The sequence below is a fragment of the Suncus etruscus genome, chromosome 14, assembly GCF_024139225.1.
Source record: "Suncus etruscus isolate mSunEtr1 chromosome 14, mSunEtr1.pri.cur, whole genome shotgun sequence".
Taxonomy (NCBI): domain Eukaryota; kingdom Metazoa; phylum Chordata; class Mammalia; order Eulipotyphla; family Soricidae; genus Suncus; species Suncus etruscus.
In genome coordinates this window covers 82,644,247-82,660,221 of record NC_064861.1, presented here as the reverse complement: position 1 = coordinate 82,660,221, position 15,975 = coordinate 82,644,247, and the positions used below count along the sequence as shown (strand labels likewise).

The following is a 15,975-nucleotide window of genomic DNA, read 5'->3' as shown; positions in this document are numbered from 1 at the left end:
GGGGTTCAGCCGGGCTGCTCTACCCAGCCTAGCAGCCCCAGAGGCAACTGAGATTCTGGTGGGTCTGTGTTTTGGCTCACCAAAGGTGCTGAGGAGCCATAGGGCGGCTGGAAGCATCACAACTGTGCAGCTGGGCAAGCTCTGATATGGGGGTGCCTGGTGACAGTACAGGGAGCTGTGCTTCTACCTCCAGCAATAGAGGGTGGGGCAGCACCTCTCTCAGAGACCTCTTGCCTGTGAGCAAGAGATCTCAGGCTCCTCTTTCAGAGGGAAACTGAGGCCCTGAGAGAAAACAGCTTCCCAAGTAGGTAGGAATACAAAAAAAAAAAAAAAAGACAGGTTTGGCTGGAGAGGCCACTTCAGCATGGTGGTCATGGTGAGAAGACAAGTTCGACATATAGCCCAGATCCTATCACAACCCTTCCAAAAGAAAACCCAGGCTCTGAACAAGGTGGAGCTCACAGGCAGAGCCGGGAACCCAGGAAACCGCTTGCTCATCCTGGTTGCCCCAGGCTGGCCCATCCCTGGGGCTGAGTCAGCCACTGGCTACGTTCTATCTGTGGCCCCGTAGGTCTTCAGAATTCTGCCACCTCCACCATCCCTGGCAGCCCATGTCCTTGCTATGGCTTCCTTCTGCCTCTCAGTGTAGACATAGCAGCACCTGCTTGTCTACTTAAGACTTGTGACAATCTCACATAGGGGGAGCCAGAGCTCCCAGAGGCCCCACAAGTCTGCCACTTTATCTCGGCTCCAAGAAAGCTGCTTCCACCACCAGACACAGCCACCTCAGGCTCTGGCAAGTCTCGTGCCCTCTGTACTTTTCCCATTCACCTTAGGGCTCACTGAGTCTCATAGGAAGCCTGGCACAGGGGATCCCAGTCTAATCCTTCACCAGGCAGGTGGGCCCCCACAAACCTAGGGCACTCACATTACCTTCGGGGACTCGGTGCCCTGCCAGGGGTCCCCAAGGCTCTCGGTACAGCGTCACGGGCTGGCCACGTGCTGCCTGCCCCCGTGGGAATGCCAGTGTGTGCCACCACACGTGGCTCTAAGCCTGTGGCAGCACTGACAAATTGCTCTGGAAAGCCTGGAAGCTTCTGAGGGAAGGGTGCATGCCCAGAGGTGCCTAGGAGCTCAGCCCACTGTGGGACCCACAGCAGGCGCCTGGCACTGTGCCCAGGAGCCAGGCTCCATGACAAATGTCTGGGGCTGGGAGGGGGGCCAGAGTCCAGGCAGCACAAGCCGCTACAGGCCACTTCAGGCGGGGGTGGGGGTGGAGACAGCTTGGCAGGGCTGGGCTGGGCTCATCCATCCTTGGGCTGACTGTTTCCAGCTCCACTCCACTGTGGCTCTGCTCCCCAAATGCTCCTCTGCCCGGACCCCAAAGCTGCTATGAAGTTGTCTTTTGGTGATGTGCTCAAGGACCTGCACAGCCCCAGTTTCTCCAAATCCAGTATTAGAGGAACCGTGCCCTGAGCACAGCAGTCCTCTATTTGCCCCACTGGGACCCCACACATACCCCCTGTCTAGGACATTGCAGTGAGCCTCCTGTAGGACCTGACACCTACTTTTTCCTTTACCTGGATCACTACCTGGCTTCCTCCAAAGTATTAAAACATCACCTTTTTGGGGCCAGAGCTATAGCATAATGGTAGGGTATTTTCCTTGCAATCTGATCCGGGGGGCCAGAGAGATAGCATGAAGGTAAGGTGTTTGTCTTGCATGCAGAAGGACGGTGGTTCGAATCCTGACATCCCATATGGTCTCCAGAGCCTGCCAGGAGCGATTTCTGAGCATAGAGCCAGGAGTAATCCCTGAGTGCTGCCAGGTGTGACCCAAAAACCAAAAAAAAAAAAAAAAAAGAATCTGATCCGGGACAGACTCTGGTTCAATTTCATCCCATATGATCCCCTGAGCCTGCCAGGAGCGATTTCTGAGCACAGAGCCAGGAGTAAGCCCTGAGCACTGTGAGATGTGGCCCTAGATCCCACTCTGGCCAAATAAAATAGCCCATCTGCATTGTCCTTAGGCTGGAAGGTTACTTGCCAACTATCTTAGGAACACATCCAAACTGTAAGGTGCTCTGACTTCCTTATCCCCCACCAGTTTGTTACCCCACAATTTCTCCTGAGCCCAGGCACTTGCATTTGATGGACTCCCTTGTTTGACCCCAGAGCCTTTGCATGCAATTCTCTTTTTCTCATTCACAGAAACATTCAACTCCACACTTCAGTTTCCCTGCTCCTATTTGGGAAATCAACTTAAATCTCTCTGTGAGGTAACTGAAAACGACCCACTGGATGCCTGAATCCTGGCCTCTTCCCTGAAAGAGAACTAAATACCATATTTATTTTACTGACCAAATGGGATGCTTCTTTGTGGGGTGTGGGGCATTGGGAGTTACTCATTCGCAAGTTCAGGGGATGCTGTGGTGGCAGCATTCCTCCATCTACACGTGTCAAAGGAACATAATTTTTTGTTTATTTTTGGGCCACACCCACCTTGAGGTACTCAGGAATTATCCCTGGCTTTGAGCTCAGGAGTTACTCTGGCAGGGCACTGGGGGACCACATAGGATGCCGGAAATTGAACCTGGTCAGCCACATGCAAGGCAGTGCCCTACCCACTGTGCTTTTGCACCAGCCTCCAAGGTGCATCTTTTAACCCAATTCTTTTGACCTTGGTTCCTGAGACATGATCACCACTGGAGTGACTCATGGAGAGACCTCTGGAGAGAGGCCATGGTCAGAGCCGGCTCTTCCGCCCTGTGCTCTGCTCCTCTGAGGGAGATGGGGCTGCAAGTGCAGCTGATGGGTTGAAGCCCCTAAGAAGCTGCCATACAGGCTCCCCAGAGTGTGGGGTTTGGAAAATTGTGGGTGCTGAGCAAGAGCAGATGCTCCGGAGGAGGGTGTGCTCGAGGGCCCAGAATTTAGCCAGCCCGAACCGCTTCTGCCTGAACAGTCCTTGTGTGAAAGGTCACACAAAGCTGGACACTGAAGCCAATTGCTCCCTGAAGCTCTATGGCAGGGGTGGCGAACAAGTTCGACACAAAGAGCCAAAATTTTAAACTGTGAGAGTCAGAGAGCCACACCACGCAGTGACCTGCCAAAACAGACAAACACTCACACAAAAGCATATAATTTTAACAATAATCTATTAAACACATATTTCATTTTGCCATTTTGAGTGAGGGTAAAAATCCTGCAGTGATGGTGAGGGTGTGCTGTGTCCTCCACACGAAGAACTAACAGCAAGATGTGACCCAACATGTGACACATGGGTCCCCTGCTTGCTGGCCCATGCAGTTGTTTCTGAGGGATGGGAGCCGGGAGGACGCAGGCTGGGGGCGGGACTCCGAGCTTGGAGATCTCTCCTCAGAGGTCCCTTCTCAGAAGCAGCAGAAGAAAATCCAAACTTGGCAAAGAGCCACAGTAGACAAAATAATGGTAAGAGGCCCAGAGAGATAGCACAGTGGTGTTTGCCTTGCAAGCAGCCGATCCAGGACCAAAGGTGGTTGGTTTGAATCCTGGTGTCCCATATGGTCCCCCGTGCCTGTCAGGAGCTATTTCTGAGCAGACAGCCAGGAGTGACCCCTGAGCACTGCTGGGTGTGGCCCAAAAAAACAACTAACCAACCAAATAAAAAATAATGGTAAGAGGCAAAGAACCGCATTCATTTTGACCAGGAGCCACATGTGGCTCGAGAGCCGCATGTTCGCCACCCCTGCTCTATGGGCTGCTCAAGCAAATCACTGGGAACAGATACCCAAGAAGGTCATGTGGAGACTCTTTACTAGCACAGGTATCTGAGGTGCAGGGGCGATCTCATGGGAAACCCTTTCCACACCTCCAGGTGGAGTCAGGGTGGAGTTAAACCGGGGAACACTCACAGGCTGTGTAAAATAAGCCATGGTACAGTGGGTTTGATCCCCAGCATCACAGACTGTACCCGAGTTCCACCTGATCACAGAACACAGAGCAAGAAACCTTCAGTACTGATTGATGGGTGTGGCCCCCAAAACTAAAAACAAACTGGGAGGAGGCAGCAGACAAATCCTAAATGAGCTCACTCCCATGTGGGATCTGGCACCAGAGCAGGGGAACAGGCACCCAACAGAACCACAGAACCTAGACTGACCACAGAATGGAGGTGACAGGGAGGAAATGGACTGACCATGGAGGTGGTAGTAACCCCTAAAAAATTCAGGCCCTGTAAACCATTGTTACCTTAATCCAAAGTTTAAATCTTACACACTGTTAGATAGACAGCCTGTGCTGCTATGAACTGTGAGGAGTGGGGTCCCTGCCCCCATTAGCTGATCAGAAGTGAACTTGTTCGAGGTGAAAGTAAAGGACACGCACAAGGGATAATTGTCCCCCAGTCCATGCAAACCCATGCAACAAATGACACACACTTGCACAAACTCTCTAACACCCACATAACTGTACCCCAGATCAAGACTGGATCCTCTTGGGGCCGGAGCCATGGGTACAGCGGGAAGGACATTTGCCTTGCATGCAGCTAACCTGGGCTCTATCCCTGGCACCCCATGTTGTCCCAAGTTAGAGCCAGGAGTAATCCCTGAGTACTGCTAGGTGTGAACTCAAAACAACAACCCCCACTCCCAAAGACTGGGTCATCAGCTCACTTGAAACCACTCAGTTGCTCCTTCCTTTCTTCCTCCATCCCCATCACTTCAGGAAAGTGACTCCCAAACCCAGGCGAAATCAGGGTACCTCCTGACCAACCCTAACCCCAGGCACTCCCCTTCAGGCTTCCCCCAGAACCCTCCATTCAGTGTTGTTATGGTTACTTGCTTGTTATTCCCCTGGTCCCGTCAGTGCCAGGGGGTCTGGTCTGCCCTTGGTGCCCAGCAAGCGCCCTCTGAGAACATAGGCAGAGCAGGGTGCTCTCCACATGGCCAGGGAGGCAGAGCCAAGGGCGGTGCCAAGCATACTCGGAGCAGCCCACATGCTCGGAGGCACAGGCCGGTTGGTACAGGCCTTCGCTCAAGCCGGAGGGGCCTGGGGTCCTTGTGCCCAGAGAGAGGGGACAAGAAACAAAGGAGGGGGGCTGGGGTGGGGCTGTGTGAGTTCCAGGTTTTTCGGCAGCTTTTCTCCAGGAAAGATCCTTCCATACCTGCTCAGGCCTGCTGGGCTCCTACTTTCTTTTTTGCTTTTGGGCCACACCCAGTGGTGCTCAGTGCTGACTTCTGGCTCTGTACTCAGGAATTACTCTGGGTGGTGCTCTGGGGACCATTACCTGAATTGAACCCAAGTTGACTGTATGCAAAGAAAATGCCCTACCAGCTAGCTGTACCACTGCCCCAGTCCCTCTTTCTTTCTTTCTTTTTTTTTTTTTTTTCTGAGCCATCCCCAGTGGTGCTCAGGGATCACTCCTGGCAGGGCTTAGGGGCCCTATGGGGGGGAATGGACGGACCAGGATCAAACCTAGGTTGGCTGTGTGTAAGGCAAATGCCCTGCTCTCTGTGGTAATGCTTTAGTCCCCACTTCCCACTTTCTGATGCTTCCTTCTCCTCCCTGATTGGCTGGGCTCTCACTACCAGGAAGGGGGTCTGTCTCTCCCACTGCACTGAGCTGCAAGAAGGCCAGCTTCAGGCTGCTTCTGCTGTCCCTGGCACTGTGACAAACTTGGTCAGTCTGAGGCAGCCCGTTCTTGTTATAATCACTGGACATGGGGGATGGGGCATCCGTTGCCAAGCACTGCTCTAAGACTCTAAGAGGATGGTCACTTAATCTTGTTAAGTGGGAAATGATGCTGACAAGGAGGCGCACGGGCTCAGCCCACCCACACTGAATACCTAAGCACAGCATGTGGTCCAGGATGTCAGGAGGGAACTTTCATGTTTTCTTGGTTTAGTTTTTGAGCCACAACTGGTGCTGTTCAGGGGTTACTCCTAGCTCTGTGCTCAGGGGCCATTCCTGACAGTGCTTGGGGGACTATATGGGATGCTGAGGATCAAACCCAGGTTGACAGAGTGCCAGACAAGTGCCCTTAACAGCTCCATCCCAGGTTGGAACTTTCTGGTCAGCACCAAACAGGTCATCCTTTCCATTCCCCAAAGGAAAGTAAGGTCACCTGTCACATTACCAGGTCCTCATCCTTCTGACTTCTCCTGAAATCCTGCCTCTTCCTCCCTGCAGTGACTTTTGGAAACTTTTTTTTTGGGTGTGTGTGGGGTCACATCCGTTGATGCTCAGGGGTTACTCCCGGCTCTGCCCTCAGAAATCACTCCTGGCAGTGCTCAGGGGAACATATGGAATGCCAAAGATTGAACCTAGGTCAATCCGTCACCCACTCACTATACTATCTGTCCAGTCCCTGGAAACATTTTTATTGTTTGTTTGTTTCTTTTTTTAGTCACACCCATCAGCACTCAGGGGTTACTTCTGGCTCTGGGCTCAGAAATCTCTGCTGGCAGGCTCAGGGGATCATAGGTGATGCCGGGAATCGAACCTAGGTCTGTCCTTGGTTGGCCATGTGCAAGGCAAATGCTCTATGTCTATGCTGTGCTATCTCCACGCCCTCCCCCTCCCAACACTTCTAACTTGGTAGATGAATGCTATCTGGTTGGAGAGCTGTTTAATTATTTCGATCCTCAAAAGAGACTCAGTTGAATTTTCATTTGAAAATCCTCATCACATCACTCTGAGGTAGACCGAGATCTTTCTACACACAGACACCCTTTCACAGATGAGTAAACTGAGGTCCAGAGAGGTTCTGTCATCAGGCCAGGCACAGGAAGGAGTATGCACCTCACCTCTAGGTGGACTCTGGGTCACACTTTCCCCTGCCTAGAATACATTTGTATAAATCTGTGCATTTAATATGCCTTAATTTATCAAAACAACCTCAGTAAAACCTGGGGCTGGGCCGATAACGCTCTTCCTAATTCTCATTAAAGCAAACATACATCCGTTTAAGAGGAAACACTTTCCTCTCTGCACCACCCCAATCACCCTGAGCACCCCATTTTGGGAAATGCTGTTCCACACTAAAGCTTGGTTGCCTAGGAGAAAACTTCAGGAAGCAGCTTTAATGAGTAGATAAGAATGATTTGCAATTAGCATCAATTGTCTGTATGCAAATTAAGGCTCCCCAGCACAGGCCCCTCTTTTGTAGAGGGCTCCTCTCCCATTTTATTTCCTTCATTTCTGGGTTCAGCAAATCCTTCTCTCAGACACCGGGTAATTTCATACCCACGCCCTGCCTCAGTCCAAGTCTCCTAGCATGGCGGCCTTTACAGCTTTGCCAGGAGCCTGTGCCCGGGACCTTCTGGGGAACCTGCCACCTCTGGCACTGAGTCCCTGGTGGCTGTGGGGACAGACACCAGAGCTGCTCTATGTACCCCTAGTTGTTGGGGGGCTGGATGAGTGACTGAATGAAGGAGCTGTTCAGGAAAGGTCAAGGCTGTCTAGTCAGGTGGCACGAGTGAGATGAGCCAAAGTCATTGGGCACCTCTTCTCTTTTCCCTGACAGAAGCAGTGAGCCCCAGGGGGACACTCAAACTCGGGATGCTGGTGTGGTACAGGAAAGAGTCTACACATGGGGCAGGTGGGCAGGCTCAATACCGAGAATGCTTGACCTTTTCCACAGAAATTTCTTGGGACAGACGCAGGCCACGGGGGTGGGCAGGTGGGAGAGGTCAAGGGGTCCGACCCCCTCCTCAGAACCAGGGTCCTAAGGTACAAGGAAAACTCCATACAGGCATTCATGGGTGAGGCCAGAGGGCAGGCCAAGGAGGGTGTGGCCCTGTCTGGGCACCCTCAGCAGGGGGCCCAGGGAGGGTAAGACACAACCCTCCTTCTGATTTCTAACGGGGGTTGCATCTTACCCTCTCTGGGGCGGGAGGGTTTCTGGCTTCCAACAGCTGCTGAAAAGGGATGTGGGCAGGCCTGGCTGCTGGCTCCTCTGTCCCACCCTCTACCTGCCTCTGCGGAGAATCTCAGTCTGGTCTCCAGCCCCGTTGGCATCTACAGTTAAGTTAAAAATATACATTCCCAGGCCCTACCTTGACCCAAGGAGGCAGAAATTCTGGGTGGGGCCCGGTCCTTTGCATTGACCTGCACTCCAGGGGACACCTGGGAACACCATCCTGCGTCGAGGGGGGAGGCAGGGCAAAGACCTTGCAGGCTTAAGGTCAAGTTCTGCCTGTCCTACTGGCCGCAGTGGCTCTGCCGAGCAGGAGGCGGCAGCTGCTTATCCCAAATCACCAGGTTTCACCTCAGGGGTCAAACACTTCTGACACCTCAGAAAAGTGACCACAGGTTTTAGCAGTGAGAGCAGAAAACAGATGGGATAAATCAGAGACTTGAAGCGACAGACCAGGAGCAGGGCTGGAGGTTCATGAGTTCCCCTTCCCCTTCTGCAAGGACATGCACCCGTGATATACTGTGGGCATGTTTCTGGTGGAGAACCCCACCGATAGAGTTGTGGAGGGATGCAAGGGGTTTGGGAGACCCTCAAAGGCATAGTCTTACCTGGGTTGCCTTGGTGGGTCACGGCTGCCCCCTGCCAGGCCAGTGGGCGTGCTGGTGCCTGACGAGTACAGCTTGGTTCGGTGGCCTTTGCTCTGAGTGGCGACTGCAGGGGCCGGGGAGACCTCTCGCCGCCGGTCTGTGTGATGGGGCCGCCCCATGGCCTCACGTCCGCCCCCACAGAGACCCAGATTTCCAGGAGGCTTGTGGGGTTTGGTGGGCCGAGGCACCTTGGCCAGGGACACGCAGCTGGGGCTGGAAGTGTAGAGGGAGGTGTCGATGCCACTGTCGCTAGAGCCACCCTTGGAGAGGGGATCCTGCTCAGGCTCCAGAGGGTCCAGGGGGTCGAACCAGCGGTCATCACTGTGGCTGCTGGATGCATTGCTGGACAGGGTGTTGCTGCTGGAATGACTCGAGTACTGGGGCTCTCCCTGGAAGGTGAGAAGTTTGTTCACCTTGGGTAGCACAGGACCCCGCTTTCATTTCCCAAACACCCATCTGAGCATCTTCGGAAGGGGGCTGACACCTGCTCAGTGTCTTGGAGGGGTACAAGAGGTTGTGTGCACAATCTGTGCTCCCCTGGACTTGGCCCCAGGTCTGGTCTTGAGCTCTGGTCTTGCAGCCTTGGGCCAGCTCTTCCCTTGCAGCCCCATCCTCTCTGTCACCCTGAACTTTGCTTCACTTATATGCTCATGGCCAGTTCATCAATGGCAAATCCTGGTCTGTGAGAATAACTAAATCCTGCATTCCTTGCTTCCTGGTGCTGCCTTGCCCTTCTCAGTTCTGCTACCTCCCTGGTCTTTGGACTCCTGTAAACCCTGGTGTCAGCTCACACCCCTTCCCTGCTCACATTCTCTCTGGACTTAACCTCTGTCCTGTACCATGTGGTCCCTCTTCAGGCCTTAGACCTGCTCATCATGGCTCTGGGCAGTGGCTGGGCCTCAGCCCTGCGTGCCCTTCCCTCAAACCTCCCAGATGGCCTTCTCTGTCTCCCTCATCCTCTCTCTCCTTAACTGAGCTTTGGATTTCTTTCACAGCGGGGCTGGGTTTCTATTATCACCTTGCTTTAGGTCTGTCCCTGTCTTGCATGGTTCCATGGCTGGGCATGGTGGAAGCGCCTGTTCAACACCCACTGACAGGTGCTGAGAGGCCTGCCCGAGACCACCTCTGCTTCCTGTGTGCACAGGACATCCTCACCCCACCCCCAGCCTCTCTCCCTTCCTCCCTCATCTGGCAGCAGTGCCTTAAGGGGCAGTGGAGCCACGAGAGGCTTGGAGCCTGGGCCCCATTCACCCTGAGGATGGTTCTCACTGGACACCATGAGCTGGGCTGCTATTGGAGGGAGAAAGACGTGTGCTGTGGAAGGTCACTGGGATCTCATACAGGGACTGTCAAGCTGATGAGACTGAATGTCCTCCCCCCCCCCCACAATTCCTGCTGAATTCTCGATCTCAGAGACCACAGTAGGTGGCAGGACCTCTGGAAGTAACTGCTCCTGAGAGAGTTATGACAGCCTGACCCATGCGTTAATCGTCTTGCAGGAGACCAGACTCCTTCCTTGGCTCTGGATCATGGTATAAAAGCAGTAATTTGGGGCCGGAGAGATAGCATGGAGGTAAGGTGCTTGCCTTGCATGCAGAAGGTCGGTGGTTCAAATCCCGGCATCCCATATGGTCCCCCCCCCCCAGCCTGCCAGGGGCGATTTCTGAGCGTAGCCTAACCCCTGAGCACTGCCGGGTGTGACCAAAACAAAACAAAAAAACAAAAAAAAAACAAATAAAAGCAGTCATTTGCCAACCAGGAAGGGGCCCTCACTGGACTCAGGGTCTGCCTGCACCTTTGTTCCTGACTTCCCAGTCTCCGAAACAGGTAAGAAGATCCTGCTGTTTCCCAGCCACCCAGCAGCGGTACTTTTGTTACCATAAGCCAAGTGATGGCAACCCCCAAGACCAGCAGAATAATGAGGAAAAGTACAGCATGAGGAGTGGGCTGAAGGCCAGAGTCAGCACACAAGCATGGTAGGAAAGTGACTGTAGATCCGGAGGGGAAGGGGACAGAGGTGGGGGAGGTTCACCGCCAGGTCTTCCTGCGGTGGGGGAAGGGGAGCCCCGACTCACTTTGGAATGTCTGTTGGGAGAATCTTTGCCTGCTGGGTCCTGCCGGGAGGCGTGCTTGCTCCCACTGCTTCCAGTCATGGCTGTGAGCCGGGCCTGGGCGGGCACATGCCACAAAGGCTCTGCAGGGAGACAGAGAAAGGAGCGGTGAGAGGTGACTCAGGCCTGGCCCCCGTCCACCCATCCATTGGAAGGAGCCAGTGCTCAGATGCTGCAAAGTCCCACCCCTCTGCCAGCTGGTGTGCTGAGCACCCAGGGCCAAGCCCATCAGCCTAGCTTGGAGCCCATCTAGGGCTGAACATAAGCTCTCAGCAAGCCCTTAGGCCAGTGCAGGTAACCACGTTCCTATCCTCACTCACTGTCTCTGGTCTTTTCTGGGTTGCTAGGGGCTAGTCTCAGCCTTTACCCACTTGCCAGGGGAATAAGGTCTTGCAGTTCTCAGGTCAGCGGTGAGTGCCCTGTCCACCTTCGAGGTCTGTGCTTTTGGGCTTGACCCTCGCTTTATAGCTGGGCAGACTCAGAATTGTCATAAATGACTGTGACCTTTCATTGGACAATCTGCTGATGATTCCTCTGCCCCTGGTGGCTTCAAAGAACTCAATGTGAAGATACCTCATGCCTACGGGAGGCTCTTGGTTGGCCCTGTGATTGACTCTGTCACTAGGATCCTCTGGATGAACATTTAGGATGCTTTTGTTTTGTTCTGTTTTTCTTTATAATAGCATCTAGGGCTTTATTGCACAGAGGCTTTGCTGGGTAAAAGGTAAAGCAGGTTAGGTTTACAGTCACAGAGCTGATATGGCTGTCAGTTAGTCTCAAACTCCCAAGACTCATCAATTACCTGAACTGGGCATCTGACTTTAAAATAAAACTGACCACTGTAGGAGGGAATTTAGTTAATAACCCTGAAGTTTCCTCACTCTACAAAGCAGAGGATTCAAACTTAGACAGAGTCCCCACTTCTAATTAGGGAGATAGGTAGACAACTGACACGATAGGAATCACTGATGAGCCCCCTTCCTGCATTTGCTATCTGCCAGATGTGATTGATGTCTGCGCCCTTCCGACAGATGGAGGACAGCAAGACTCAGAGAGGTTAAGTCCCTAGTCCAAGGTCACACAATCAGAAAGGGCTAAAGACCTGAGCCCTGCCCCTGCCGCTGAGCCTCCTGCAGTGAAAGGTGGCAACAGAGAGTGTCTGAGAAAGATCCGCCTTCCTTTTAATGACAGACCACTTAGGAGTGACCTCACTGGATGCCCTCAGCCCTGTGAGCGAGAGACATGATGGACGCTTCCTTGTGAGATGTGAACCCTGCTCAGAATGTCCCAGAGACCTGCTGGAAGCCAAGTTCACAACTACAAAGTATGTTGCCTCCACAGTGGCCCTGGGGTGCCAGGGGTACAGCCAAGGATGGCCCTAGCTGTAGGTGTGATAAAGCAGGGCAGCTGCTCTTGGGCTCCTGGGAGATGAGCAGAGAATGCTGGGAGGTCACACCCCCACAGTGTCTACACCATCTTCCAGTGCCCCAACAGTTCCCCACAGTCCCCCCATGCCCAACCTCTCCCATCGGCTTCAGACTACCTCTACCTCCACAGTCTGGTGCCTGACAGACTCCTGTCACCAAACATGTTGCCTCTTTACACAACACCTTTCAACACATACACACACACACACACACACACACACACACACACACACACACACTTCAATGATAGCTCTTTGCTAGTTGTCAGGCCAGACTCCCCACACCCTCTTTCTCCTGTTACACTACACTGAGGCACAAAGACACCCCTCACTCTTCTACATGACCACATCCTGACCTGCCCTGCCCCTCTTTTCCTGCAGTGTCCCCAGAAAGAATTGTAGTCAGAGGACCCTGTGAACACTGTGTCCAACCCCACCCCACCCACCTTCGCCACACCCAGCTGGGGTGCTGTGCAGAGGAGACAGAATCTACACCACCTCCCCCATGTCCTCATTTCCCCTAGTTCTCCTGCCACAAGGTCCCTCACTGTTCCTCCAACCCCAGAAGCACCTTCTCCAACATCCGGCATCTGTGTCCCTCACCTTCCCAGTGACACACCCTCCCACAACGCTCCTACCTTCCCAACATGCTGCATGCGTCATAGACAAGGACATAGCTGTGTAAGGGGCAGTGCTGAGACCAGGGCCAGGAAGTACAGCCCTGAGCACCTCCCCCAAACGCTCCCACTCTGCTGGTACCTCTGAACTCTGGGGATTGGAATAGTCTGGGGACAGGCCTGGGATCAATGCAGGGACCTCCAACAAGAGCACTTATCTGTGGTTCATCTATAAATCGGGCTGAGCCACTGTGGTGTCTCTGGGACACCTGGACATAGTGGTATGGGGGTCATGGGGCAATGCCAGGCAGAATGAGGAGGGGAACAAGTCCATAGGCGAAGCCCTGTGCTGGGCTGAGCAGACTCCAATCCATCACGACACTGACTGCCCCAGTGAAGACGCTGATGAGTTTCCGTGGTATCTTATTTGGGGTGCAGGAAGATGCTACCTCCCACCCTCACCCATCTTACACTTCTGGTGTACTGCGATCACCAAGCAACGCTTCTGTGTCTTTCTGAGCTGAGTGGGGAGGAACAAGATGCAAATCTGGGGCAGAGACTCTGTTCCAGAGCCGGTGGGTGACAGGCACAGCCTGCAGGCCCCGCAGCAGAAAGGGCAGCTGCCGCGCTTCTGGAACTCTCCATCCCAATCTGGGATGCGCAGCCTCTCCCTGACAACCCCTCTCCCCAGCACAGTGCTTGTGGGAGATGGAAATGGGCCAGCACGGTGACCTCCAGAGCTGCCTGGGACAATGGTAGAGCTGCAGGAACAGCTCCCCAGAGGACTTGTCTTCCGCCTCCTCTCCAATGTGACGTCTGGCACGTCAGTGTTTGCTTTCCTTTGAGCCCACCCTGTCACCTGGCAGCTCTCACTACAGAGCTGCAAGACTATGATGTCAAATACTGCTAACCGGAGTGGCCCCTGACCATCAGTATTGTCATGGGAGAACAGGCAGAGGATAAAGACATGGGAGGCTGCTCAAGCTCATCAGGGTGTCAAAACAGGCAGGATCATTAGTACAGCACTGAGCCTTACCATGAGTACCCCAAGCACAGAGTCAAGGGTGATCTCTTAGCACTACTGGATGTGACCCCCAAACCAAACAGAATATCAGGACATTAGGAAAAGGTAAGCCAAAGGTATGCAATGAAACCTATGATGGTTTCCTCCCACATGGCCTGTGCAGGGCCCTCAGAGATTCACAGCCATGGGCCTTGGCCTTGAGCTGCAGCCTGGTTTGTCTGAGTAGAGGTTCCTCAAATGAAAACTTAAATCACAACATGACCCTGCTCTATGTCCACCCCAATGGCTAGAATGGAACAAGACCCAGGCGGGGCATGGACAGGCTGAGGCATTGGTCTATTGTCTACCAGGTTCTTTTGGCTGACACCACTGCTTCCCAGTATGCCCACACCAGTGTGAACATAAGCACTACAGCATTAGGAGCAGTGCAGCTGCCTGTCACTGCCAGAGCGGGTGGATTGTTCATACCAGAGTCAGGCCGGACACATGGACATGTCTGGGTTGTGAGGCACCATGGGACCCTGGAGCCCTGCTGGAAAGAGCCCGGCCACGCTGACTCTCACCCTGTGACAGACTCACACATGACATGACCTTTCTCTTTGGCTGCTCAGAGCCAAGCTGGATGCGCCTGCTGCCCTGGTAAGACCCCTTCCAGCCCTTTCTCACCAAAGCTGGTGTGGTGCCTTGTTATTGGTGCCTGGAAAAGTGTGTGTGTTAGGACTTACCTGGCTTTGGGCGCTCCATGGTACTCTCCTGGCTGGTCAGACCACCTGAGGAGGACTCGCCGCTGGACGTTCCATCGAGGCCAAAATGGGGGTCAAAGGACAGCAGTGGGTGGGGGGCGGCTGCATACCTGCAGGACATCGAGGAGAACGAGTGCAGGGGTTAGGGCTGGCATGTGGAATACCCCCAGCCAAAGCTACGTGCTGCTGGGTGCCAAGGGACTGGGAGGTAGGGGTGGGGGAGCTGGTGAGTGAGCCTGAGTGTGTGAAGGTGCTGGTCACTGAAGGTCGAAGGTCAGCACATTCAGGGAGGGGCATCTCTGGGGGCTCTTTGATGCTAGAAGAATGGGGGGGGGCTGGTTGTGAGCAGCTCTCCCCTGACCCCAGTCAGCTCTGGGCCCCCCTTCTGCCAGGACAAAGGAAGTACCTGAGGATTAGGGGAAGGCTGGATCTGGGGGGATGCTGGAGGGTTTGACCTCCCTGCTGCCTCCTGCCCAGCCAGGTGCAGACTCATTCCCTAGGAGTGCCAGAGGCAACCTCAGCCAGCCCTTCCTCAGGAACCAAGGACAGGCGCCCCCTAGAGGAATACAGTGCCCATCTGTCTGTTTAGTGGCGGCTGGAGGTTCTGGCTTCAGAACAACCCAACTGGGCTGAAATACTGGTCCCCTCCTTGGGCCGACTAAGGACTCTGGGAGTTGAGCTGAATTTTGCCACCAGAAACCAGGATAATGATATTTTCTAAGTACCAAAGCTGTGAGGTGGAGGAAACAATAATCTACAGACCAGCTCCTCCTGGAGGCTGGGGTTCAGGGAGGAGGAAGCACCCTCTGTGCCCTATCTCCCAGGTCCCTGCCGGAATCCACTCCCCATATGATCACAGCTGGCAGAAACCTGCTCCTGGCTAGGCTGGGTTCAGGGATAGACATCTGCACAGTGTCGCTAATGAGATGGGAAAAGAGAAGAGTCACTGAGACTCCCACAAAGTATTTCTGGATCAACACCTGGCAAGCACATGACAGGCAGTTTGGCCTGACCCTGGGGGTGGGGGCTTTGTGGAAAAGTTTCCTTGCTTTCAGAGAAGTCTCGAATGGATGGCTCAAGGACTGGGAGAACATAGGACCACTGATACTCCCTAGCTCCTCCTAGGGAGGTTAAGGCTAGTCATAGAAACGGGCTGGCTAAGCCCTAATGGACTTTCTTTTTCTGGGCCCCAAATATTTGAGCCAGTCCCATTGCAGGGACCTGTAGACAGATGCACCCATGGTCACAGGCCCCATACCTGGAGGAGTGATGAGCTCCTGTTAATAGATGAAGGGGCCACTCCCCACTTGGCATGGGAAGTTCTCAATTGGGATCCTCAAGATACCTCACCCCATGGTCAAAGACCAACTCTGACCATGTTCTATGTTCCAGGGTAGCTGAGGGCCAGTCCTGAGGTACACTGGGCTTTCTGAACAGGCACTGCTGTCCTTGCCTTCCCAGTCCTGACCTCTAATGCACCCAGAAAGACAGGGCTAAAATAGTCAAAACAATCT

At 53.8% G+C, this 15,975-nt stretch overlaps 1 protein-coding gene across 1 annotated transcript in view; it reads right to left on the bottom strand.

The window, feature by feature from the left end:
- SIPA1L3 (signal induced proliferation associated 1 like 3) overlaps positions 1-15,975 on the bottom strand; it is a 141,709-nt gene that overhangs the window by 23,618 nt on the left and 102,116 nt on the right. The window contains exons 12-14 of the mRNA XM_049786559.1: positions 14,444-14,571; positions 10,616-10,734; positions 8,502-8,929 (exon numbers count right to left, since the gene is read on the bottom strand). Coding sequence (XP_049642516.1) covers positions 8,502-8,929; positions 10,616-10,734; positions 14,444-14,571 — 675 coding nt within the window. The remainder of the gene's footprint in view (positions 1-8,501; positions 8,930-10,615; positions 10,735-14,443; positions 14,572-15,975) is intronic.